Source organism: Argentina silus (assembly GCF_951799395.1).
Source record: "Argentina silus genome assembly, chromosome: 5".
NCBI classification, from domain to species: domain Eukaryota; kingdom Metazoa; phylum Chordata; class Actinopteri; order Argentiniformes; family Argentinidae; genus Argentina; species Argentina silus.
This window is the reverse complement of record NC_139659.1, coordinates 12,419,127-12,446,461: the sequence shown is the minus strand read 5'-3', so window position 1 is coordinate 12,446,461 and position 27,335 is coordinate 12,419,127. Positions and strand designations below refer to the sequence as shown.

The window sequence follows — 27,335 nt, the reverse complement described above, 5'->3', positions numbered from 1 at the left end:
CCCAGAGAAACATGTTTCCCCAGATATCAGAAAGTCTCACAAAAAAAAAGTCGAATAGGAAACGAAGAACTATTTATCACTGGTACCGAAATGCGTCTTCAGGTTGAGGGATGCGACTGCTGCAACATCCGAACGCACAGTGAAGCATCCTTTGGGAAAGTCACATTTCAGGAAGGCTGTTTTCTCTAACCAAGGAGCTCTCAATTATGAGGAGCATATCTTCTCTTCTCTTATAGAAGTTCGTTGAATTGTTGTGACTCTGCCCACTTGTGCCTGGCCAGCTGGAGTAACTTTCTGCACCTTCTCTCTCATCCAGCCAATGCATCCGGCACGCTAATGTGTGTAGTCCTCGTCTCCCCGCCCACCCCTGCGGTTCCGGCCAATGAAACCCCGCCATGGTCCCACACCTCTGGAATAAGGTGGAGGAGATTTGGAGATTTAGTTACCATGTGGAATATCCTCCCTCTCTTAACATCCTAACACACACACACACACACACACACACACACACACACACACACACACACACACACACACACACACACACACACACACACACACACACACACACACACACACTCACACTCACACACATATACACACACACACACTCTCACACACATGCATGCACGCACGCATGCACGCACACTCACACTCACACACATACACACTCACACACATATACACACACACACACACACACATACACACACACACACACACACACACAAGTTTGTGAAAAAAGTCACTTCTATGACTGAAAGATATCTAATTTAACTCAAATTAAAGACAAAACAGGTACCCAAGAGGAGTATACAAGAAACACACACTTTCTTTGATTAATTTTCATATATATTTATTCAAGGACTTCTATTCATACAAAATGTAATGGTAGAAATGACTGTAGGATTGACAGTCATATAGAACATATCAGGCAGCAAAGGATTCATTCGCTCCAGAACCTCAGAAATTGACCTTTTCCACTCATTTTTCACAAGTGTGGAGTGGTTGAAATATAGTATAACACCTTTGAGAAAATGTTTTTAATTCAAGATCTTGTTTTTTTCTTTTTTTTTCTTTCAAGAAACAAAAACATAGGTATTAAAGATCATCAGAAAATACAACCAGCCACCAGATTGTATAAAGAATGAACTGGATGAAGATAAACAATGTCTTTTTTGCACATGCACAAACTTTTTTCATAACATGCAAACATGACATGTTGAGGGAATATAGTCACAGTAAACTGGATGAGGTATGCAGAGACAAACTGGTGCTGCTTTTAAATTTGGCACCCTATGTAATGGAGGGGTGGGGTTTGGGGTTGGGTGGGGTGGGTGAGGTTTTAAATAATGAGGGATCTGTAACAGATCTAGGGGTTTCACACTGATTTCTCCCCCACTATGGCAACATATACAGGGACATTTAGAGGCAAAAGTAATATTCCTGCAATCTACAACGTCACCTTTCCCTAAATACTGTACATAGCCATGTCCACATTTAAAGACCTTGATTCAAAGTCTAATACTTCACTGTTTGACTATCCATCAAATAGATTGCACGATATATTAGACTACAGAAAACCAAAATAAATATGTGATTTCTGATTCAATACAATAAAAACACATACTTTTTTACATTTTGGGTGGGTCTCTCTGGGTACATGCAATCAACTTGCGGAACTCAAAATGCCCTGTTTCACATAATTCGAATTCCAACCATTGTGCCTTAATAATGCATTTTCAATGTACACTATATACTACATTTACAGTACATTGTACAACTCTTCATAAATAATAAATCATGTCAAATTTGGTCACAATCATGCTTAAGCCTGAATCTGGAGGTCCCAGGGGTTAAAGCTACAGGGCAAATGAAGTGTTGTCTGGTTGCATAGCCCTACGTTAAAGTCAACAGTCAACACAACCCTTTTTGAACCTGTGAATGAATACCCAAATAGGGAGGCTACCCTCACTGACTATAACCCTTCAGACTACCCTGCATCCAGGAGAAAGAGATTAGGAAGAAAACAAGCCCAGATGATATGGGCAAATTTGGCAGAATTAATTTCTAAGTATGCTGTACAATACATTTATTTCACTGTTGTATCTGACAGTTATATTCAAAGGAGGCGAGTGTTAATTGTTTCTCAATGTGATATTTAAGTAAGAACATGTTAGGTGAAACTTTCCTTGTTGGAGGGAATCACAAATGGCACTTTTTTCCCTATGAACCACTGTTCCTACCTTCCCACTGTTCCTACCTTCCCACTGTTCCTACCATCCCACTGTTCCTACCATCCCACTCTGGCAGGACTGTGTAGTTTTGGAAGAGAAAGGCAAAAGCTCACCAAATACATCCTTAAGCAAAAGTACAGACACAACTTTGACACGTTCAAGACCCTGACATGCATTACATTGCTTGCTTCGTATCTGTAGTTCTGACTTACTGTATACTGTATCAACTGTATCATTTACATGTTTTTTTTTTGCATTCTTTCCCTCATTAAAACAAAAAGCTTTGTTCGTTCCATAGTCCATATATCAACCTACCTCTCTTTGCTTTGCAACCATATACATCTATGTTCATATGCATTACCAGTTTATATCATACTGTATAGATCTCAAGTACACAATGTTCCATCCTTAATCTGCATTATAACTTTACAATAATACATCTTTAATGAGGCACTTGGTATTCAGCCACTAGAGCCTTTAAACCTTAGAAAGAGTTGACCTTCTACACTCGTATCATTTACATTAGGTACAACTTACAAAAAAATGAACATCATGAAAAGATATTCAATCTACTGTGGTTCCATATAAAATAAACTAGAATATTCTGTCCTTCTGTTTTTTGTTAAACGTTTTGAGAAACGGATCATTATGTCACTGTAAAGTGACACGGGAAAACAGCAGCAATTCTATACCTACACGAACATAATTTATTCCTAATGTCTGTTCATAACTATAGGAGTCTATCAGTGAGAACCCTAAAGCTCTTGTTTAGAGAGAGTTGGTGCTAAAGGATTTTCTATAAGGGTTGGGGTGTAGTGCATTTTCATCCTCTTCAGTGTTTCCTGACTCAGTCATTTCATTTTCATGGCCAACAGACACTTTTAGACATTGATAGCATTTAGCCCCATTTTAGACTGGGAAAAAGCAATGGCATTCATACGGGGTCTTTCCTGCTCAATGCAGCATCGTAACACAGTTCACAGTCTTAAGTGTTTCCCCCCACAGAGAGTAGGAAGACATTTTGGCTTTTTTTCTTCTTCTAAAACAATGATTTCACTGACCAAGGCAGAATACTCACAGGGATTTCACATGTGCTCTGCACTATGTATGCACACCATCAAAACAAGCTTAAGATTCAGTGCAAGAAGGGAATTGAAACAAGTCACAGGTGTCCTTTGCCCTATGTCCTTTGTGTAAAAAAGAGAGAAGAACACTAGAAAAACTGGAATGATTTTTCCTTTTTACAGTACTTTCCAGTAGTTTCTGTTTCAATGTATTCAACTTATAATATCCATGTCTCTGGGCCACCTAACAACATACTGTACATAAACTGACATCAACACTGTACTGTCACCTGTACAAAAGATGATGAAGTCCATCACTGTTCAAGCTAAAACGCTTTCAGATATGTAAGAGGAGTTGAGAATGTTTTGCCACGCTAGCACCAGTCATCCTCTTCCCTCTCACGGAAACTTCCGGTCCCCCTGCTGCTGGAGCTAGGTCCAGAGTTGACCCCCAGGGTGAAGTGGTACCCGTTCGGGACCCCGCCCCGTCCCTGTGAGGGTGGTGGTGCGGAGGAGGGTCCAGCGACCGCCCCCCCATGTGAGGCTGAGGCAGAGGCAGGGGTCCTGGGGGAGCGACCCCCTCCATGGGTGCTCACGGCATCCTGGAAGTCGTCTGGCTCCTCTGGCAGGCCTCGTGGGTGAGCATCCCGTGCCCAGGGGCTCAGGTTGGGGTCGGAGCCGATGCGGGTGACGGGTATGGCGGACTCGGCCTGGCCCCCCAGCAGGGTATCGTGCTCCGAAAGGCCACGGCTGAGGCGGGACTGGTGCCCTGGGGCACCGAACTGCACGGGCGAGGAGTTGGCGGTCTTGTAGGCCACGGCGGGGCGGGGGGTGAGGGGGGTCTGGGGGAGCTGTCTGCGCCCGCGGCAGGGTGTGCTGGCTCCTGAGGTTAGGACGACTGCGCTGCCTTTAGCCAAGCTAACACACTGCATTAGACAAGGGTTACAGTAGGGTTAGGGTTAGGGTTAGGGTTAAGGTTAGGGCTAGGGCTAGGGCTAGGGCTAGGGTTAGGGCTAGGGTTAGGGCTAGGGCTAGGGCTATGGATGGAGAGGGTATAATGAGAGAGGGGTGGGGGACAGATAAGTGCAACAGGGAGTAGAGGAAAGTAAAAGGTTGACACAGTAGTCATGTGTGCCTGTTTTGGTTGCTCATCACAACAAGCAGGACCAAATAGACTTGTTATCAATAACTGTAGACTACAGTAACGACTGAATGTTAGTCCACCTTTCATAGCATTCTGGCCCCTCTAAATCCCTCGGCACCAAGCCTCAGGTTCCAGGGTCACTCACCTGCTTGAGGAAGCCAGACTCATGGGTCTCTCCCGGGGACGTGGAGCGGCTGGGGCCGGCTGACATGGTGTGGCAGTGCTCCCTGCAGCCGTAGCGGTCGCAGGAATAGTAGCGCTGCTTCTCCCCGGCTGCGGAGTGGTGCCTCCTTTCGTGAGAGCGACCGCGGTCACGCTCACGCGCCCGCTCCCTGGACCCACTCTCCAGGGGGGGTCCAGGAGGGTCAGCAGGCGAACCTGGGACCGACACAAAAACATGAGATTAGGAGGACCTGTCGTGGTGTGTGTGTGTGTGTGTGATTGCATGTGTATGAGCCTGTGCATGTCAGTCAGACCATCGACAAAGACATAGTGCAAAGCCAAAACGTCATGACATCATTTTGGCTGGCCTTGAAAACCATTCTCAACTTTCTGATGAGAAACCGTAACGACGGAACCTGAACGGCCCTGAGTGGCTGTTTCTCCCACTTCATGTGTCCTCGTGTGTCTGGCCCTGAGGAATGTGTGGAGCTGCCCCCCGTTCTCCCTCCCGCTCCAGAGAGGGGTTGCTCTGCTCCGTTCACTGTTCTGCTGCCTTGCCAAGAGGTACCCATAAATCCCAGGACCAGGCCTGTCGGCTGGGGCCTTTTATCTGGGCAATAAAGCCCAGCTGCTGCCCTCCATACTGCCCGTCACCCACCACCACAGCCTGATCTCTATTGCAGATGACCCCCCCCCCCCCCTCTCTCCAGCCCCCCCCCCAACGGTGGAGTGGACACACTGACCAAAACCACCAAAAATCACCCACGACTCATGTTCCTGCTTCACGGAGGTCATGTGTGTGAGACATGACCTCATACAGAGCAAACAGGAGCAGAGGGGGGGGGTCGTGGTGCGTCTGTGTCCAGGGACTGACAGGGACAACAAAACGGTCCTGGACTGGGGGGGGGGGTGTGGGCAGGGCTGTGTGAAAGGAGGAATGGACCAATAGGCCTGCCACGCCCGGGGAGATGAAGTAACGGGCTGCGTCACTCATTTTGGGCTGCGTCGCTCACCGGCCCCGCAGCCCACACCGGCCCACAGATCCACCGGCCCAATAATCCCCGTGCTCCAGATGGCCAGTCCGCCGCTGTCTGTGTCTCAGAGTCATGCTGTACGGTAACACTGCGGAGGTACGTGAGGTGTTTGATACCATTCCTCATTCCATCCCATGCAATACAATGAGCCCGTCCTCCGACGATTACCTCCGCCAGCCTCCCCTGGTCTGCATGGGCGTACAATACAGATGTGTTTGTGTTGTTGTTCACTAAACCTTAATTAAACCTGAGAATAAATGTGATTAACGAATAAGGAAGAATTACACCAGTACCATTCTTGGCAACAGATGACCCTGTTCTGGCTGAGGCTGAGGCTGGCTGAGAGGTTCTCTCAGAAATAAAGGGGGTTTAACCTCATTCAGTCGCGGTCTGTACAGTGCATGAGATGGAGCTAATTCACATCGCTGTGAAGTGGGTAGAGCAGGAGCAGCCGCCCCATTGCCTGCAGCCCGAGGGGACCTACTACTGCAGAAGCTTAGCCAGTATTTCATAACTGCCGATTCGAGGTCATAGTACAAAGGCTGCGAATAATACAAATCAAAAAATCTAATCCTCACAAAAGCAGATTTTCCTCTGGGAGCTCCTAAGTCTTGTTACTAGTCAGAGGGAGAGCTTGACATGCACAATCCTGACTGAACCCTTTTGGGAAGTGCAACAGAAACTCTTTTCCTACATAACCCGATCATGGGCCCTTAATCCCATAAGGAATTTCTACCACTATGCAAAGGCGTCCAAGCGATTTGGAATAGGAGCCAGGTCTCTCTCTCTCTCTCTCTCTCTCTCTCTCTCTCTCTCTCTCTCTCACTTTCTGGTCTCGAGTCTCGTGTCTTATGGCTAGATCCTTGTTCAATTACATGAATTAACATTTTGATGATCAAATCATGAGTTCCACTGTAAGAGAGTCATTTAAGGGTAAGGGTTAGCCTGGTTGGGTGTTCATGAGCATAGGTGTGTGTGTGTGTGTGTGTGTGTGTGTGTGTGTGTGTGTGTGTGTGTGTGTGTGTGTGTGCATGTGAGCATGTGTGTATTAGCGTGTGTTTTGACAAGTGTGTATTTCGAGAGCGGTGGCCCCTTCTCACCTGCTGTACTGGAAGGCTGCACACTAGAAGCCCTGTCAAGAGACTTCTGCTTCTTGTCCCTGTCCTTGTCCCTGCGGCGGTGACAGCGGTGGTGGTGATGGTGGTGGGCCCTATCCTGAGCCTGGCCAGGGGCCGACGAGCACTGGGCCAGGGTCTGGCTGGGACGCTCCAGGGCGTAGTCCCTCAGGTTCACCTCCTGGGGGCGCTGCGGAGCCAGGGTGGACGCCGATCGCCTGATGGGGCTGATGTCAGCGATAGGCTGGGGTGGAACGAAAGAGGGATAGCAGTGAGTGGAGGAAGGAGGGAAGGAGAGGTAGCTACCGTAGTCACGTAGCGTTGGAGAGAACACCCAAAGCACCAGTGGAGCACCAAACTGTTCACCACCACCACCACCACCACACAGATGAGACTATTGGTACGGTACAACCGGTGGACACCACTCTCTTGGCACGGAGACCGATGTTCCACCCGTTCCTCTCCAGACACAGATGTTGAGAAGATGTGAATGGTGAGGATGAGCAGAGCGTTTCTGACAGAAACACCGAAGCGATTGGAATACTCACCTCAGTTCATCGCTTTTCAACACCACCACCAACTACCACCACCACAAATGTTTGGCACAAGTCGTAGAAACTTGTCATAAAGCTAGCAGTCAGGAACTGCTAGTGGCCTAAGAATAGACAGAGTGTTGACATTTCCCTCTTACAGCCTTTCACCCCATCACACAGTTTTGATATCTCTGTTTGGAGAGAAGCGGGATTGCTCTGTATGTATAACTGACAGTTAACAGCATTCCATTGGATTAATAACTGATTACATTTAAACCACCTGGCAGTTACTTCATTGACAGCTTCTGTCAATGTGTGCTATTAACGAGTCATAAGATCCTTTCACAGTTTGTAAGAATCACTTCAGTGCACATATCAAGGGTGACAGCTGCTTCGAGGTAAATGTCTCCACCTCGCCTGATTCTTATCTGACTGACCAGCGCTGCCTGGAGGTAACTGAGGTGATAGGGTGGAACACAGGCTATGTTATTGCGCCACCTGGTGGCCATAGCCTGCAGCAGTTGATCCACAACACCAAGGCACATTAGATCTCCCGACTTAAGTATACATTCTTAGTTAGTTCTTAGGTCATGGTTTTAGTTGTATTTCTTAGTTTTAATTGTTTAATTTATATAGTATGGCCATAAGCCAACTGTGCTACTGGAGGCTACATCATAATGACTTGGTGTCTGGAGGGATAGACTGTTGTGCCTGTTCCAGAAGGTCCTATCACACAGCCCTGGCCGGCAGCTCCAGTCAGTACATTGATAACATAAAGAATTCAAAAGAGAACAGTTATGTCAAAGTAGGAAAGCAACAGTGCTGTCCCTGTCAACATGAACACGCCACCCACTAAAACTAACACACACACACACACACACACACACACACACACACACACACACACACACACACCACACACACACACACACACACACACACACACACCCACACAAAACCACTTTCTCACAAATCACAAATGTCATACCACTTCAGAGCAAGAAAGCAAAATAGAGTGTTTGCACCACCATGGGTGTATGTGGGGATTTGCAAGGGCTAAAAATGAAACACTTAATAATAATAATAATAATAATAATAATAATAATAATAATAATAATAATAATAAAAAATAAAAATAACTATGGGTGAATTATTTGTATTGACTGTGACCCACTATGGTCTTGATCTAAGGTCTAGGGGTGTCAGTTTGTTTCTTTGAGGTGAGACGTTGAGTGTGTGAACTCTGAACTCTGCACTGGAATAGAGGGAAGTACATGGAGGCCAACACGAAGATGGGAAGAAAGGAATAGGAGAGAGAAAGGAAAGAGAGAGAGAGAGAGAGAGAGAGAGAGAGAGAGAGGGGAGAGAGAGAGAGGAGATAGAGAGAGAGAGTGAGGAGAGAGAGAAAGAGAGAGAGAGAGAGGGGGGGGAGAAAGAGAGAGTGAGGAGAGAGAGAGAGTGAGTGAAAGAGAGAGAGAAAGAGAGTGAAAGAGAGAGAGAAAGCGAGAGAGGAGAGAGGCGGAACAACAGGTGTACATACTGCCAGGTAGGTCCCAGGGGCGTGGCGAGGGTGGCTCCGCTATCAGACAGCACACAGGAGGGAGGTGTGCACAAATTAGCCATGGGCATCAGTGGAGAGGAGGAGAGAGGGAGGAGAGAGGGAGGGGAGGGGGAGGAGAAAGGGAGGAGAGGGGGGAGAGGGAGGAGACAGGGAGGGGAGAGGGAGGAGGGAGGGAGGAGAGAGGGAGGGGAGAGAGGGAGGGGCGGAGAGGGAGGAGAGAGGGAGGGGAGAGGGGGAGAGAAAGAGGAGAGGAGAGAGAGGGGAGTGGGGGGGGGGACTAGAGAGGTGGTAGATTGGAGAGGTGGTATGTAGGAGAGGGGGAGAGTGAGAGGAGACAGAGGAGAGATAGGAGAGAGAGAGTAGGGAGGGAGAGAGAAGGAGGGGAGGAGTGGATGGGGACACAGGTAGACAGACAGCAAAGCAGGACAGACAGGATTCGTACAGTATGGCTAGACATGTGAACCAATCACACAGCTGGAAAAGAGTGGTCAGGGAAAAACATCCTTGAGACAGGAGAGTAGGGAGGACCAATGAATGGACAGAAATAAAAGACAGCAAAAAGACTGAGAAGGATTAGCTAAAGGAAAACAATACAGGACAGATGAGAATGCTCTGGACAACGTCTAATGACAGACAACAGGGACAAATAACACATGAGTCAAGGGAGCAGCACAAGAAGTGGGACATGAAGTTCAACATTTGGGAACAGGACAGCATGTTGAAGAAGGCATATTTCACAGAGATTTATTCCATGTTCCTACAGGCATCTCCACCTCCAATTGAGGGGGACAGAGAGAAATGACATATTTTGTGATAATACTGTTCAAAAGACCACAATGTCATTCATATGTTATGTATTGAGCTCCAGTATGTACTGTACCATCTGACTATGCTCATGCTTTCGCTACCAAATTCACGTTTTCCGTTTTTGCAGTACTGTGCGGTCATGGCATACAGTATGTGATGAATCGTCCAATAACAGCACAGTACTGTCCAATAACAGCCTTGTTTCAGCACTGTAATTCAACCCCGACACAGTGAAAACACAGAGGGACATACCTCTGGTTTAATAGGTATATACAGTACTGTAAATATCTGTTCCTGCCAGTGCTACGCTTGGGACATTTCAGTCTTGTTAAGTAAATATTGTTCTGAGGCGTGACATGAGAAACTGTGAGGAGTGAGGATGAGTTAATGTGGGTTGACAGAGAGAAGTCCTCGGCTGTAGTTAGCCTATGGCTGCTTTTACTAATTCATTTCATCTCCCGCTACTACAGCGTATACTACTACCTCTCTCTTCAGTCTTACTCAGCCCTTCCACTCTTTCTTCCTTCTCCTTCCCTCTCTCATGTACTCCTTTCACCTTTACCCTCTTCTCCTCCATCCCCCTATTAACGGCATTCCGATTCCACCAAGCTTTCCTCTTTCCGCCTCTTTCACCAGTCTCGGAATACAGTAGCACCGACACGCAACATCTTGGCAAGTCTGTTTCAATATCTCGTCTTGTCTATTTTGAAATGGAATAAGAGTGAAATATGTCTGTTATTGTGTTTGTATTCCAATTCTGTTGTAATCACTGTTATATGGCAGCTGTCAGAGGCCAGATCGTATTCCTTGGGGCTCCTTTGAAAGTGTTAAAAGAAGATTGAGGGTGAGAAGGAGGTGGGGGGGGGGGGGGGGGGTTTACAGGAAGGGGGTGAGTGATGAAGGGCTTACGTAGTATTCAGCGTTGAGCCGAGGCATGGAGGCTGCTCTGCCGTGCCCCTCCAGGCCAGAGTAGCCTCCGAGGTCAGCACTGCTCTCCACCTGCCTCATCTCCACTGATTCCTGGAACAACAGGAAAACAAGATAGAAATAAAAATCAATATTACACAACCTTTAACAGCTGGGTACCTTAACAATAACAAATAGGTTGTTGAGTGCCAGAGCTGTGTCGTATTGAGTCATGTTGAAAATGATGAGGTGTGTTTGTACAGAGGGAGTACCTGAGTCGAGTGGGGTACGTCCTCTGACTGGCCCCTGTGGAGGTCCCTCCTGCTGCGGCTCCGGTTGCCCTCCTGAGGCAGCTCCCCTGACCTGGACTCTCTTATGGCACTTCTCTGGCGCGGTCTTCACACAGGGAGATACGACAACACGTTTCCTCATTAGTCCTAACGGAGAGTCTGGACATCTGTGCTTGTTCGTGAATGTGTAAGAGAATGTGTACAACAGGGGAGGCTGGTGGAGGTAGAAATCGGAGGATGGGGTCATTGTAATGCACAGGATGGAATGAGGAGTGGTACTGTATCAACGTGTTTTGATATCATTCCTCACTTCATTCCACATGTTACAATGAGCCCGTCCTCCGATTTCTACCTCCAGCAGCCTCCCCGGGCGTATTGTATGGGTGGCATCTCCTATGTACAGTATCTGTCCAGTAGCTCATGTGAATGACATGCATACTATAAATGGGCACTCACACTGCATCCCCATTGGTTAGGGAGGTGGTGGTGGGCGGGGGCAGGCGCTGGGGCTCTGGTTCAGGCTGGGAGGGGGGCGGGGGCTTGAAGGTGCTGATTGGCTTCTCCTGTTCCTGGATGTGGGTGAGGGGCAGCATGGGGCGGAAGAGGCTGCCCACTTTACTCTGCGGAAAATAACAGCAAGGATTACGGGTATTATGAATCCAGAGAATTAAATATCATTGTATTCCTTTATCAGAGTCCTACAGCAGCTTTCCTCACAAGAATAATGGTGAGGAAAATCAAATCAGATGAAATTGTATTTGTCAAGTACACAATATACGAGATACAGTGCATTGAAATGCACTCATCAACAATGCAACAAACAATTAATAATGAAATGTAATAATAATAATAATAATAATAATAGGAAAAGCATATGTAGGAAATGACTAATACTAACTGCAACCCTCTAATATCTTGTCTTTAAAATCAACCACCAAAATAAAATGTTTCCATCCTTGTATACTATTTCCGGGAGGGGGGTACCTATGAGAACCAACCCCATCCAGGAGTGCTTGTTTGTGGGCACGCCGTACCTGCATGCTCCCTGGTGGTTGCTGCTGCTGGAGCCTCTTGGCACGGTTCTGCTTGTAGAAGTCAAAGATCATGAGGGCAGCATAGACCTTCCCCACGGTCAGCTCGTTGTCTGCAGGAGGAAAGTGGGGGACGAGGAGGGGAGGGGGTGATGGTTTTCAGTTACTCATAATTTTCTGTCCATGGCCACTAGATGGCGTTGGAGGAGCATCACCACAGCAGTACAAGTGCGAATGAGAGGGATTCTGCGTGGGGCTGCTTGTGTTAGTGTGTGGCTTGGCTACACACACACAGAACAGCAGTAGATAAATCAGAAACAGAACAGCCTGCCCACAACTCAAGGGATGACTGGGCTTTGGTAAAGCTCAGTGCTCTGAAGATTATTCTCTCTCTCCCTCTCTCTCTCTCTCTCTCTCTCTCACGCTCTCTCTCCCCCTCTCTCTCTCTCTCTCTCTCACGCTCTCTCTCCCATCACACACCCCATCTCTATTTCTCTAACATTTACTATAACACACACACGTTCCCTCTAACACACTCTAAGATAAACACAAACACACACACACACACACACACACACACACACAGACAATACCCACATACCAGTATAGTAGAGCACACAGTTCAGCAGCCAAGCTTACGTTTATGTGGCGTCACCAGCAGATCCACAGTCTTGGCCTGCAGACTGGGCCAGACTCTGGAGATCTCCTTCTTCAGGTCGGCGTCACACAGACGCTGGGCCAGAACTCCTGAGGACAGACAGAAATCTGTCACATCACATCTAAAGTACACACATCAATCATGACCATTCACACTTATGTCTCACCCCCCTCCCCACTGGCCCTGGCAGTAGCAGCACAGGCCTGGATGGGGACTGGGGTTGTGTGTGTGTGTGTGTGTGTGTGTGTGTGTGTGTGTGTGTGTGTGTGTGTGTGTGTGTGTGTGTGTGTGTGTGTGTGTGTGTGTGCGCGTGTGTGTGTGTGTGCATGCATGCGTGTGTGCATGTGTGTGTGTCTGTAGGGGTGTACTGAAAAATGTGTGCACTCACTGCAATGTAAGTCACTTTGGATCAGCTAAATGGCACATATGTGTATGTGTGTGTGTTTGTATGTGTGTGCGTGTGTGTGTGTGTGTACAGTACCATAGGTAAGGTCACTAACCTGACGCCAGTTTGATCTCCAGGGCCGTGCGTATGAGAGCCATCAGAGTGGAGGTGAAATGCACTGTGTTGTCTTCGGCGATGGGCATGTTCATCCTGACCAATCGCTGAGGAGAACAGAGTCCAGTTGGAGGGGAACATTAGAACACACTCACATCACACACTCCGATCAATAGCTCTTAAGGGAGATTCTGTGTGCTGGCTTCAGAGTGTTGCAATGTGAACCGAGAGGATTTGAATCGAGAATAATTCAAAACCTCTCAGAGAAAAGGGAGGAAATATCATGCAGAATAAGTAAATATCTCTCACTTGGGAGTACATATGGGCTTCTGACAGGCCTTGGCTTTTTTTAGATTTAGTCCAGCACACAGAAGGCATTTCCAAGAAAGACAAGACGACAGACAGAGAACATTTACAGCCCATGCAGACGGTGATGTGAGAATATGAGAATATGGATCAAGGCCTTGAGACGGACATTGACATGGCGATGTAACATGCAGTGATGCCCATTATGAGCTTATTCAGTCAGCTGAGTGAGCACTGACTCCTCCTTAGAACACGGCTTAGGGTTTGGCATTGGGAATTACACTGTGAGTTCATCATGACAAATGTCAAAGCTCAAAGAATGACAAATGTCAAAGCTCAAAGAATGACAAATGTCAAATGCACCAGTGACAGTGATGTTTATTAGAGTGTGTGTGTGTGTGTGTGTGTGTGTGTGTGTGTGTGTGTGTGTGTGTGTGTGTGTGTGCGTGTGTGTGTGTGTGCACGTGGGTGCGTGTGCGTGCGTGTGCATGCATGTTTATGTGTGCATGTGTCTGTGTGTGTGCGTGTGTGTGTGCGCACGTGTGTGTGTGTTTGTGTGTGTTTGTTTGTGTACAAAGTGTACGAACTGAACCAATAAACACAGAAACAGCTCACATGTTCTCAGCATGCTCAGCCCCCGAGGGTTATGTTTTGTGCTCTGTTAGATGAATGTAGCCATGTCTTACAGTATACCAAACACATGACTCCCAGCCTAGCGACATGCAAAGCTAATAGGGGGTGAGGATGCACACAAACACACGTCCCACATGCCCGGCCCGATGGCTTGTATTGTCTTCAAGCCAAGCGGATGGCAATTGCAGCCTCCCAGGAGTTCAACAGAGCATACATCCACCATCATAACAATACAGGAGGAGAGGAAAGCAGCAGGGAGATGGAGAGATGGAGAGGGGAGGAGGAGGGGAGGGGAGGGGGGGGTTGGTATGGAGATGGGCAACCATCTATGCAGGGTCTGACGTATAGCGCCCACCAGAGAGACAGAGAAAACCACAGACACGTGAGGCCATCATGCAAACATACGAACATACACACACGCACGCACACAAGCACGCACACACACACACGAACGGACACACAGGGGAGGGACGAATGAGAGGGAGTAAAAATTCCCCCACTGTGAAGACAAGAAAGATCACTTTGCAGGGATTGTCAAGCTCAGCTCGTAGGCAGGGCGTAAAATGAGGACTTGAAAACAGAGGGTGACAGAGGGACAATGGTGACATACAGGAAGAACTGCGTCCATTAGGGAGGGAGCGGTGTGAGACCAGATTTCCACAACAGCAAAGAAAGGTAGTAGAAAAAAAATAGAGAAGTAAAACCAAAAAAAAAGAGAAAGAAGGCTAGCCTCGCTTCAGTGCACTTCTGCATCTCTCTCTTCTCCTGTTTCTCCCCGTCGATTCATCTCTCTAAAGCAGGAGTTCTATTTGGAGACGCCAGGCACGTCAGACCAAACTAGGCGCTTGGCAGACGCTTCCATCCAGGCACAGGCAGGGTGGTCTTAACTATGATTCATCTAGACAGCTGTGTGTGCACTCGAGACGTTCACATCAGGTGTCACACGGAGGTAAACAGAGGTGGACTCTACCTTGTCTAGGCGTCACCTTCTCTAACCACTGTTCTTCATGCTATAGGGTCTGTTATCTATAGGGTCTGTATTCTATAGGTTCTGTATGTATTCTATAGGTTCTGTATGTATTCTATAGGTTCTGTATTCTATAGGTTCTGTATGTATTCTATAGGTTCTGTATGTATTCTATAGGTTCTGTATTCTATAGGTTCTGTATGTATTCTATAGGTTCTGTATTCTATAGGGTCTGTGTTCTATAGGGTCTGTATTCTATAGGTTCTGTATTCTATAGGTTCTACATGTATTCTATACATTCTGTATGTATTATATAGGTTCTGTATTCTATAGGTTATATATTCTATAGGTTCTGTATGTATTATATAGGTTCTGTATTCTACAGGGTCTGTATGTATTCTATAGGGTCTGTATTCTATAGGGTCTGTATTCTATAGGCTCTGTATGTATTCTATAGGTTCTGTATTCTATAGGTTCTGTATGTGTTCTACAGGTTCTCTATTCTATAGGTTCTGTATGTATTTTATAGGTTCTGTATGTATTCTATAGGTTCTGTATTCTATATGGTCTGTATTGTATAGGTTCTGTATGTATTCTATAGGGTCTGTAATCTATAGGGTCTGTATTCTATAGGTTCTGTATGTGTTCTATAGGTTCTGTATGTATTCTATAGGTTCTGCATTCTATAGGGTCTGTATTCTATAGGTTCTGTATGTATTCTATAGGTTCTGTATGTATTCTATAGGGTCTGTATTCTATAGGTTCTGTATTCTATAGAGTCTGTATTCTATAGGTTCTGTATTCTATAGGGTCTGTATTCTATAGATTCTGTATGCATTCTATAGGTTCTGTATTCTATAGGGTCTGTATTCTATAGGTTCTGTGCAATGTTCTAAAAGTCCATGCTCTCTTCTGTGAGAGGTTGTTTCCTAATTGTGTTATTATTATGACAGTACACTGCAAATTGATGTTGATGTTGTTGAGGAGTTGCTTACCCTAAAGCATTTCATTACATTGTATCCTGTATAGTCATGATAACTGGCCATAAAAATCACATTTGTTTTGATTTGATTTTGAGGAGTGGAAAAAGGTAGACTTTTTTTCTGTTTTCTGTTTCATTTCTACTGCACGGTATGGGACATGATTAGCTTTATTCTATTACAGTGAGCCCTCATGTCACCTTTCTCACTTTGCTCTCTACCTAATTATAAGAACACATCACGTTTAACAGGCTAGACAGAGACCTCACCACGCTACACACTAACAGCACAGAGGGGGAGGAGAGAAAGAACTAACAGAAGGAGCAACGGCACAACAAGAGCACAGCAGATCGCAGCTGTCACACGCTGACAGAAGCCAGGAGATACAGGACAGGGGGGAGGAAGGAGGGAGGGAAGGAGGGAGGGAGGGAGGGAGGGAAAGTGGGAGGGAGGGAAGGTGGGTCTACCTTGTAGGCGACTCTGGGTGGACATTTCTTTCCCAAACCTAGCGGAGGGGACATGTGTCGCAGCATCTCGTACATATCGAGGTAGGTCATACGGCCACTTCACAGGGAAGGACAGGAGGAGGAGGAGGAGATCACAGAGAGAGGGAGGGAGAGTCCCAAGGGAGGGACGAGGGAGGGAGGGAGGGAGTGTTGCAAGGGAGGAGGAGGGGGAGGGAGGGAGGGAGCAGTAAAACCATACGAAAAGAAGAAGTGACAAAAGAAAAAAAAAAAGAAAAATGACAAAATCAGAAATCTGTGTGGGTTAGATTTCCAGAGCAGTGTTTGGTTCCGGGGGTCGAATACCATCCCTGTCCTGCCCTGACATGGATGGATCCCAGGGTGCGACAGGAGGGAAGGAAGGTGCTCCGGGGGGTTCCCTGGGGAGAGATGCTGGATGGCAGGGTCATGAGCTGGGGTCGGGAGTATGTACTGTATGCTGAAGGGGGGTGACTGAGGCTGTCCTCTGTGAAGACGTCCTCTCATGTTTCTGCATGCTAAGAGACATCAGCGGTAACCAGAATAGATGTCGGAAAACAAAGCACACAAAGCTCATTACCTTGACTCTGCCCAGTGGGCGGCGGTTCAAACTGTCTAACAGGACTATTTTAAGGTGGCCACTTATAGTTTCTGTACCAGTATATATGCTGCCTATAGTATGCAGAATTACAGAAAAACAGCTTGGTGGTGAAACGAGACTTACATGTGGCGTTGTTTCCGTTAGTTACCATGGTTACCTGCCAGCCGGTTAGTACTGGAGGGATGTGTGTGTGTGTGTGTGTGTGTGTGTGTGTGTGTGTGTGTGTGTGTGTGTGTGTGTGTGTGTGTGTGTGGTGTGTGGTTGAATCATTCTCTGGCACTGGGGGCATACAGTAGTCATTCACATTGTGCTACCACCGCATTCCCTTGTGACACAAGGGGTGTGTGGGATTGCAAACCTTGTAGGCCACCCTATTTGGGCACTTCTTCCCTAAGCCGAGGGGAGGCGAGATAAAACGCAACAATTTGTACATATCCTGATAGCATATCCTTCCGCTGCAAAAGATAGATACAGGTGCAAGGGGTTAGGACAAATACACCATAACAATACATGTCTGCTCCTATCGTACAGTAGGACTCAAATATCGTCAGCGGAATGCAATCATAGTCCCAAAAATAGTCTACACCTAGAGAATAGGCAGTTTCCCCATTAACTGTACACATGTACTGTAGATATAAATATACAGGGTTGCTAAGGAGTTATGAGAAGTAAAAAATTCACCAGGTACTCGCTGTTGAGGCTGAGCCCTTCTGTAAGTGCAGCTACCGTACGCTCATTTACCTCAAAGGAATAAATCATGACTACTCCCCCTCAATGTCTGTCTGAGACAGCCTGTCGCTCAGCAGCAAGACGCACAGGTGATGAGAGCAACACACCCCACATCTGACTGTACGCTGGAATCATGACTCACACAACTACATAGTTCCTCTGTAGCATTCATTAAACCTTTATAAGCCTTACACAACATCACAGAGGGAGACATGCTAGTTGGCTTTCTTCACACCGTACTGTAGTACAGTATTTCTGCCTCTAAAACTTCTTATTCTGGCCTCAGAGAGTTCAGCTATTTTCTCAATGGGGCTGGCTGGCTGAGGGCCTTGGAAAAAGGCAATGAGGGATAAACCTGTGTTCTCTCGTTTAAATACTTTCTCGCTCCTCCACAATGACAGACAGTGGAGCTTTAGTCCCGTCAGCTTAAAGAGGGGAGCCGAGCGGACGCAGAGAGGAGAGGAGTGGAGCGGAACGTTGGATTTACATGTATCAGTTTACCAACGGGGCCCCAGTCCCATCCCAGGCCCCTGGATTAACGTCACTCAACCCCCACAGCTAAGACGGGATCCCTGCCCGTCAACGTCGCAAAGTCAACCAGCCACTGGAACTTAGAGCCATCTTAGCCCCATTGCTATTTCCTGCTATGCTGTACACTCCTACCCGCGCCATCCCTCAAACCCCCACCCCCCTCAAACCCCCACCCATTATCTCCTCCTGCCCTGAAGCTGACGCTGTCTTTGACTCACAGACTAAACTGTGTCTGCACCTGTCAGAGGAGGGATACCTACCAGGCAGCGGGGTCGTACTCGGCCCAGACACGGATGAATTCGTCCAGGTGATGAGGCCCTAGGATGGAGGCGTCCCTGGTCAGGTACTCAAAGTTGTCCATGATGACCGCCACAAACAGGTTGAGCATCTACAGAGGGACATGGGAGTTATGATCCGAGTGCTGCCTAATTGTGTGTGTGTGTGTGTGTGTGTGTGTGTGTGTGTGTGTGTGTGTGTGTGTGTGTGTGTGTGTGTGTGTGTGTGTGTGTGTGTGTGTGCGTGTGTGTGCGTGTGTGTGTGTGTTCTACATTCGTGAGTAAGTGTGTGATGGTCATTCAACAATGGTTCTGTTGGGCCAATACTGACCAGGAAGGAGCAGAGAAAGATGAAGGAGACAAAGTAGAAGTAGCCAAAGTCGCTGCCGCACTCCTTGGCCCCGGAGCCCGACAGCCTATCACAGTGCCTGTTACTCAGACACGACAGCATGATCTCATGCCAAGCCTCGCCAGTCGCACTCCTGAGGGACACACACACACACACACACACACACACACACACACACACACACACACACACACAAACGCACCGTGTAGATAAACACATAAACAAACACCCACACGCAATGTAAAACACTGGATTACCATCATCATACAGACACAGAAATCATGACTATAAGCCGCAGGAGCTGCATGGCGGTTTCACTGGAACACACGACTACTGTACATAGAGCATAGAGAGGTGAGGACAGGAGAAGATTTAAGCAATAAAGCCAGAGAGACCGTGAGTTATCGCTAATATCGTCACGGAAGGGGGAGTTGTTAGGCATGACATACCGAACAACTGCATGAGTCCCGGCGAACCCCTACCAAGTGACATCAGCCTCCAGGGCATTATTGCTTATATACAACGGTTATAAGAAAACATGGCTTTAAGTATTTATTTTGTGATAGATTGTGGTGCTTTCTGCTCCGCACTGAGAAATACAGTCCCCTACAAATGTTGTCAAAGGAACGTGATACCCAGATATGCAGCGTAGGAATATCATAATAGGTGATTTAACCGTGACATTATCGTTCTTAAATCATGGCTTCGAATGACTCTCGGCCAATTGCAACGCTTGTTTTCATCAACCTGTATAATAAAGCTTAATCACCTAAACAGGAGCATGAGGGCTTGTAGAAAGGTCTGGAAGTTGTTGTGGTGGTTGATGGCTGTGTCCTCATTCAGCTCAATGTTGCCAAACATCTGGAATAGAAGGTGAGCAATGTAAAACAAAAAAAATGGCATTTTCTACAGCAGAATGACACATTTAGCAGAGCAGATAAACTCCCATCCCCAGTTTAATTGGGTATGAGTGAGAGAGCGAGTTTTTGTTGCTCGTGGTAGGGGGTGCTTAAAGTATATCACTCCACCCCCCCCCACCCTCCACCCCCCTCCACCCTCCTGGTAGGGGGTGCTTAAAGTATATCACTCCACCCCCCCCCCCTCCACCCCCCTCCACCCTCCTCCCCACTGCTACCTCCCACCACACCCTGGAGGGCACCGTAGTGATTATACAGCACGCTGATTAAATACCAGCTCCTTTACCAGAAGATGCAATTACCATTGATTTACAATGCTACGCTAATCTACTGGATGGCAAGCCGGCTCATTGTGCATACAATTTCGGAGATTGGCTGTCACAGTTTTCTTTTAAATGAGCAATCAAATCTGAAGGTTGGGTCCATCTGTTTTGAGAGCTCTCTCTCTGTTTCCTCCGTGGATATGAGGCCACGCTGTCAGTCCATATATCTCTTTATAAGACGCAACACCAATCATTTTTCACTGGACGTGTATATGTCTGCTATCAGTGCTAACATCAGCAGTATGATAACCTTCATCCAACCACCTGCAGCCTTCCATCCATCATCTGTGCATAGCATGTATCCAGCCTTGTCGTAAAGATTCAAAAGCATAACAACATGATACACACGCACGCACGCACGCACGCACACACACACACACACACACACACACACTAAACACTCCTGACAGTTGTGTGTCTGGCAGGTATGATGACTCACCTGCATGCCGATGATGGCGTAGATGAAGAAGAGCATGGCGATGAGCAGGCATACGTACGGCAGGGCCTGGAAATAGAGAACACACACACACACACAGACAGACACACACAGACACAAACACACACACACACACACACACACACACACACACACAGACACACGCACGCACACACACACACACACACACACACACACACACACACACACACACACACACACACACACACACACACACACACACGACTCTTAGCAGAGGTCCAACAGCCCAGTGAGATTTAATAGTGTTATTTATGGAGCAGACCAGCAGGCTTAACCTGTGGGGTCGATTTACTTCATCAGGTATTTATATCCACTACACAGGAACGGTACACATTTTCTGTAATTAAAGAGCGACCTTTAACACTCTGCTGAAACTATCAATTTTCATCGGGCTTAAAAGCTTACACTGCCTGACATTTAACCTGCTATTAACTCTCTTTGCTGTGTCCTTGCCTTGTTCACTATCCTACAAAAACTTCTCTGAGAGGATTCAATGACCAAACCACTTAGAGTACACATTAGAAGTTCTTTAACACTCCAAACATACATTTACTTCCACCGACAAAAACCATTGTATGACACTGCATCTGTAAAAGCCCATTAGCTTCAGTATATAGTCCAAGGCTTTGTTTTGGAGTAAAAATAGCTACAATTGACCATAAATTGAATAGGATAGTGTGTGTGTGTGTGTGTGTGTGTGTGTGTGTGTGTGTGTCTCTGTGTTTGTGTGTGTGCGTGTGCAGTGTGCGTGCGTGCGTGTGTGTGCGTGCGTGCGTGTGTGCGTGTGTGCATGTGTGTGTGTGTGTGTGTGTGTGTGTCTGTGCATGTGTGTGTCTCACCTTGAAGGACTGTACGAAAGTCCAGAGGAGGATGCGGATGGTGTATCCCTGTCTCAGCAGCTTGATGAGCCTGGCTGCTCTGAACAGCCTCAGGAAACTCAGGTTGATTAGCTTATCCTGTAGGAGACACACACACACACACACACCATTCGTACTGGTCCTGGAACAGATCTGGGGTCAACTCACACTAGCCAGGGTTAGCAACAGGGCACAGTGACACAGATCCAGGACAAGCATATAGAGGTCAAATTATTGACATCAAATGTAGTATCTCCTATTGCTTATCACCCCGCTACGCTACGGAAAATAGACTTGAAGCTGCGCGTGAGATACTGCATCAAAATGAAGTATCTCACCTCTCCATCCATCATAAAAAAAAACCTCTCTGTTATTCTATCTAAGGACGACTACGCCATGTATATTACAGCAGACATGACTCAGACGGGCTGACAAGGGCACGGTCAGAAGCAGCGGCTGACAAGAAAAGCCACTTACCGTCTAGAGCATCCGATTGGTCGGAGAGGGGACAGAGGTTGGCAGAGTGAAGAGGGCACAGGCGCCAGCAGAGAGGATGGACAGCAGAGAGGATGGAAACACAGAAAGAGAGGGAGGGAGAGCGAGAGAGAGAGAGAGAGAGAGAGAGAGAGAGAGAGAGAGAGAGAGAGAGAAAGAGAGGGAGAGAAGAGAAGAAAAAGACTGACAGTCACGTAAAGAGACACAACACAAAGAGAGACAGACTTGCCAGAGAGTTAAACAGCAACCAAAGGCGCTCAGATCCACTTCAGGGAATTCCTATGCCATCTGCAATGGAAGGTTTTCTTGATCCCCCCCTCTCTCCAACCCCAGTCTGCCTCTTCCAGTCAGTTCCACCCTACTCCATACTAATCCGTACAAGAGAGAGTCTCTCTAACGCAGAAGGATGTGCTGGATTTCACTAGTGCTAGTAACTGGGTTAAACCATGGGGAATGCCTCTCCGTTCAAACCAGCCTGTGATGCCGTGTGTTTTGCCGTGTATTAAAGTGCAGGCAGGTTGGCACATGGGAGTGTGACCGACTTCAAGCTGGTGCCATCTGTAAAACAGCCCGGGAGAAGCTGTTGTGTTTGGGGTTCAGGGCACATGGTGGCAAGCAGCACTTACCTTAATCTCCGTGACCAAGATGTCTGTGATGCTCCCTAATACTGTCACAAAGTCAAACACGTTCCACGCCGCCTTCAGGTAATTCTGCAGACAAAGATAGAGAGGGAGAGAGAGGGGGGGGGGGGGCGGATAGAGAGAGAGAGAGGGGCGAGAGAGGGAGAGAGAGAGTGAGAGAGAGAGAGAGCACAGGGGGAGAGACAGGGAGGGGAAGAGAAAAACGAATAACAAGGGAGAGAAGAATGGAGAGTGATGGAGAAAGAGAGGGAGGAAGGGGGAGAGGTTTTACTGTAATTAGCACAAAACCCCATGAAATGTGGTTCTCTCTGCTCTACGGAGCATGTCTTCTAAGCTCATCAAATGCTGTAGCTTTTAATGAGTTGGTTTGACTTTCATTAAAATACCATATTTCAGTATACAGTGTGACTTACTTTCTATTTCTCTCCCTCCCTCCCTCCCTCCCTCCCTCCCTCCCTCCCCTCTGTCTCTCTCACTTTCTCTCTCTCTCTCTTTCACACACACGCACACAAACACAAACACACACACTGCACAAACACAAACACACACCGCACCAACCCACACACACACACACACACACACACACACACACACACACACACACACAAACACACACACAAACACACACCGCACCAACACACACCGCACCAACACACACCACACCAGCACACACTGCACCAACACACACACACACACACACACACACACACACACACACACACACACACTTGTTCGCAGCAAGCTCACACACTCACACACACTCACACAAACTCAAACAAACTCTCTCCTAAAACAGGCCAATCAGTCAGCCCTGTGGCCATAAGCTCTTGGCTTCTCCCGGCTGCTGGAGCAGCAACTGGAGGAGTGGCAGCCTGGGGCTTAGAACAACAGAGAGTGTGCGTGTGTGTGTGTGTGTGTGTGTGTTTGTGTGTGTGTGTGTGTGTGTGTGTGTGTGTGTGTATGAGATAGAGGCCCATCCGTCTGGGCTAAGTGCTAAACAGGTGGAGGTAAGCAGCGTGTGAGAAAAGCCATTTAATAAATGAGCCTCGTAAACGAGGAACAGAGCCGGAGATGAAACGCGTCACTGCAGGCCAGACGGTCCGGCGCTGGCAGAAGATTTATACCCTCCACTCTCCTGACCTCCATTATGCTCTCCGCCACCCCACCCCTCCCCTCCACCCCAAACCCCTTCTCCACCACAACCCCCACCCCCCTTAATCTAAGACATTTAATACGCCAACCCCCAGCTCTCCACCACATCCACCTCCACCCCGCCCCGCCCCGCCCCCCCACCCCTCCCCACCCCTCCACCACATCCACATCCACCTCCACCCCGTCCCCCCCTTCTGATTTTTACATGACTCTACACCTCCACACACACACACACACACACACACACACACCATCCCCCCAACTGAGGACTTTGCCCCAACCCTAACCCCACCCCCACTACCAACCCCACCCCTACCCCCACTGTCCGCACTGGCTCATACTACCAGCATGCCAGCTGTCTGTGTGCCACCTTTTTCCTCACCGATCCGTCTCCCTTCAGCTTCCAATCATCCATCACCTACAAGAGCCTTCCAACATTCTCTCTGTCCTCATTTCCCTCTCTCTCTCTCTCCCTCTCTCTCCTTCAGAATGACCAGGTCTATAATGAGTTGTCCTACTTCTCTAAGCACTGATGACACTGATGGTATCGTATACCTGCCTCACATAGTCTCACTACATCGACATACACGGACACACCCGCCAAAGTCTACATCAATATGACCCGTATTCACTGTGGAGCTTCAAAGATATTGATCTGGAGACCAGATGTCTAGTATGCTTCCATTCATAGCCCTCAGAACGACCAGGTGTATGGTATGGTATATGTATTGTAGCGTCTATATGCTGTGAAGTGAGTCCATGTTCAGATAGTATATGTGGGTCTCTACTACTTCAGTAAATACTTGAATATGCAAGGATTCCGTCTCTGGTGTATTTCTGATTCATCTCCTCGCCTCCTTAGGGACCTGTTTTGCATGTTTTATCTTTATCTAGATTCTCAAAAGGATGGCTGAAGGATTAAGTGATACCAACAGGAGCTGTAGTTCATTGTCATGATCTAGCTAATCTAGATGATCTATCTGTCTGCATGTCTGAGATGTTACAGTATGTCTGCCACAGTGGTGGCTGGTGGAGGACGGGCTCATTGCAATGTATGGAACGGAATGAGGAATGGTGAGGAATGGAACCTTTAATACCATTCCCTGTTCCGTACCATGCATTACAATGAGCCCGTCGTCTGAATTCTACCTCCGCTGGTCTGCCAGCAGTCAGTCCACCACCAGACCAAAACGTGTAGTCCTGCACAAAGATTATGTGACGTATGACAGTGATACACAAGCATGTAAAGTGCTTTGAGTCCATGAGAAACCGCTATACAAATTTAATGCATTATTATTATAACATTATGTGGCATGTGAGGCCAATGGAAACTCACCAGTGGGCCGAAGGCGATGATCTTGAGGATGCACTCGAGTGTGAAAAGGGCGGTGAAGATGATGTTGAGGTACTTCAGCATGGCCTCGTACAGCTCTGGGGCCCCATGGAACTGTGGGGGCAGAGGGCAACGTTAGAGCTGACTAAACCTGCTCTAATTAGAAGTGCCAATGTCCTAAATTCTATAGACACACCTTGTACTCTATTTCTTGTGGAAGTTATGCTCTATCTCTCTCTCTCCCTCTCTCTCTCGCACATGCACACACCACTGATCTATATAGATTATTGGTTGCGCTTGTGCACACACACACACACACACACACACACACACACATACAGACGTAAGCTGAGGTACTCAAGCCTTGGCTTGGCAGCCTTCCAGACAGCCCAGATTGAATGGGCAGAGAGAAGAGCCCGCTCCCTATGGATCACTGCATTGTGCTTTCAGCTTGTTAAACATTGATCCTTTTATGGAATGCTTTTCCACTGTAAACACCGTACTCAGCTCTAAAAATACAGTCTGACAGAACTGCACATCGATTCCTCCTGAACCTGGAGATCTGCCATGCAGTTCAAGGCTAAATCATTAGCATATAGATGTGTTGAACATATCCAACCCCCATCATCATGAGTCAGCTTGCCAAAACCATCTTGGAAACATCCCAATCCTCCACCCTTTTTTCCTGAAGTGCGCACTTGTTCACACCCCCACGTTGAATGAAAGGCAGAGGACAGTACTGTAAGCGTGGGCTCTTACACCATTCCTATGCTTTTCATTCCATGTGGGGGAGTACACCCTTCACAGCGCCCCCTGGCTTCTGGGAGGAGTAACTGACCTTCATCATGAGCACCACAGTGTTGAGGGCAATCATGGTCATGATAGAGTACTCGAAGGGTGGCGAGACCACAAACTTCCACATCTTGTACTGGAAGGACTGCTTGTTCGCTGGCATGTAGCGCGTCAGAGGCTTGGCGTTGATGGCAAAGTCGATGCAAGCCCTCTGTGTTCCAAAAGACGAGGGAGAGAAGAGATATGTCATGATCATAAAAAAAGAAAAAAAGAAGAGATTTTCTACAGAATCTTATATAAGAGAGGTTTGAAATTGGAATCACTGATAGTGTACTATCCATCTTCCTAAGCAGATCTGACCTCTCTCTCTGGAACTCTGATTGATCAACAGCAAAGAGCCAAATGTGTAGAAGAAGAGCTGATGTTAATCAAATGGAAAAAGATCAAAGACTGAACAAACATTGTGCAAGCACTGGCAGGAGAACTGAGTAGTCTCCAAGAGGTTTAAATACCCCAAGACTAGACAGCCCACCCGGGCTCTCTGATCACTAGCCAGTGAAAACATGAAACACAGTGAAGGCCTTAGTAGATCCCTGTGAAGCGGAGTGGAGACACAGACACAGATGGATCCACTGCTTTGGTCTGGTTGCTCCAATGGAGGTGTAACTGTTCCTTTTGTGTGAATGAGGTTTGAAGCAACAACAGTAGGCATGCTAGACTTGGATGAAGCCAATGAGTTGAAACATATCCACAGGTGTTCAGAGATGTTCAGAGAAGTCTATTGGGGATGTGTTCAATAAGAGAGAGCCAAGTATGACTGACAATGCTAATGTTGTGTGAATAACTGTTTAGGTCCAATCAAATATAATTAGAAATATAAAGTCCAAGGCCAAGTAATAGAGTGTGTGTGTCTGTATGTGTGTGTATGTGCGTGTATGTGCATGCGTGCGTGCGTGCGTGCGTGCGTGCGTGCGTGTGCGTGTATGTGTGTGTGTGTGTGTGCATGTGTGTGTGTCTGTGTGTGTTATTACGAGTGACCAGGCAGCCGCTCACCTCGTTCTTCTCCAGGCTGCACTCTGACATGGCCTTGTCTCCCTGCTCCTGGAAGGTGATGATGATCAACGCCACGAAGATGTTGACGAAGAAGAAGGGGAAGACCACAAAGTACACCACGTAGAAGATGGAGGTCTCCATGCGGAAGCCCGGGCTGGGACCCTCGTCCTCATAGGTGGCGTCCACAGAGTGCTTTAGGACCCTGGGGAGTAGAGTCCACCACGGGGCAATAAACACACTACCAACCAACCGACCGTGGAGCTGCATGCAATTACTGAACACTGGACTCGTTGGTCACGCTGAATCGAGTCGACAAAACAAACATGAGAGACATGAGAGAGTATAAGGATCGTACAGTAGAGACATGAGAGAGTATAAGGATCGTACAGTAGAGACATGA

The 27,335-nt window shown here is 47.4% G+C and overlaps 1 protein-coding gene across 2 annotated transcripts in view; it reads right to left on the bottom strand.

Moving 5' to 3' along the window:
* Positions 1 to 1,305: 1,305 nt before the first annotated feature.
* The window catches only part of cacna1bb (calcium channel, voltage-dependent, N type, alpha 1B subunit, b), a gene marked incomplete at its 5' end in the record, with an annotated part of 107,077 nt that continues 81,047 nt past the window's right edge, over positions 1,306 to 27,335 (bottom strand). For both annotated transcript variants that reach the window (XM_083669711.1, XM_083669712.1), the window contains 20 exons: positions 1,306 to 4,227; positions 4,591 to 4,823; positions 6,742 to 7,000; positions 8,830 to 8,868; positions 10,567 to 10,677; positions 10,836 to 10,959; positions 11,310 to 11,473; positions 11,888 to 11,997; positions 12,524 to 12,631; positions 13,043 to 13,148; positions 16,395 to 16,491; positions 18,531 to 18,658; positions 18,877 to 19,027; positions 19,664 to 19,755; positions 20,574 to 20,639; positions 21,452 to 21,568; positions 22,591 to 22,674; positions 25,094 to 25,204; positions 25,929 to 26,093; positions 26,936 to 27,137. In XM_083669711.1, coding sequence (XP_083525837.1) covers positions 3,676 to 4,227; positions 4,591 to 4,823; positions 6,742 to 7,000; positions 8,830 to 8,868; positions 10,567 to 10,677; positions 10,836 to 10,959; positions 11,310 to 11,473; positions 11,888 to 11,997; positions 12,524 to 12,631; positions 13,043 to 13,148; positions 16,395 to 16,491; positions 18,531 to 18,658; positions 18,877 to 19,027; positions 19,664 to 19,755; positions 20,574 to 20,639; positions 21,452 to 21,568; positions 22,591 to 22,674; positions 25,094 to 25,204; positions 25,929 to 26,093; positions 26,936 to 27,137 — 3,019 coding nt within the window. In that variant the 3' untranslated portion in view covers positions 1,306 to 3,675. The remainder of the gene's footprint in view (positions 4,228 to 4,590; positions 4,824 to 6,741; positions 7,001 to 8,829; positions 8,869 to 10,566; positions 10,678 to 10,835; positions 10,960 to 11,309; positions 11,474 to 11,887; positions 11,998 to 12,523; positions 12,632 to 13,042; positions 13,149 to 16,394; positions 16,492 to 18,530; positions 18,659 to 18,876; positions 19,028 to 19,663; positions 19,756 to 20,573; positions 20,640 to 21,451; positions 21,569 to 22,590; positions 22,675 to 25,093; positions 25,205 to 25,928; positions 26,094 to 26,935; positions 27,138 to 27,335) is intronic.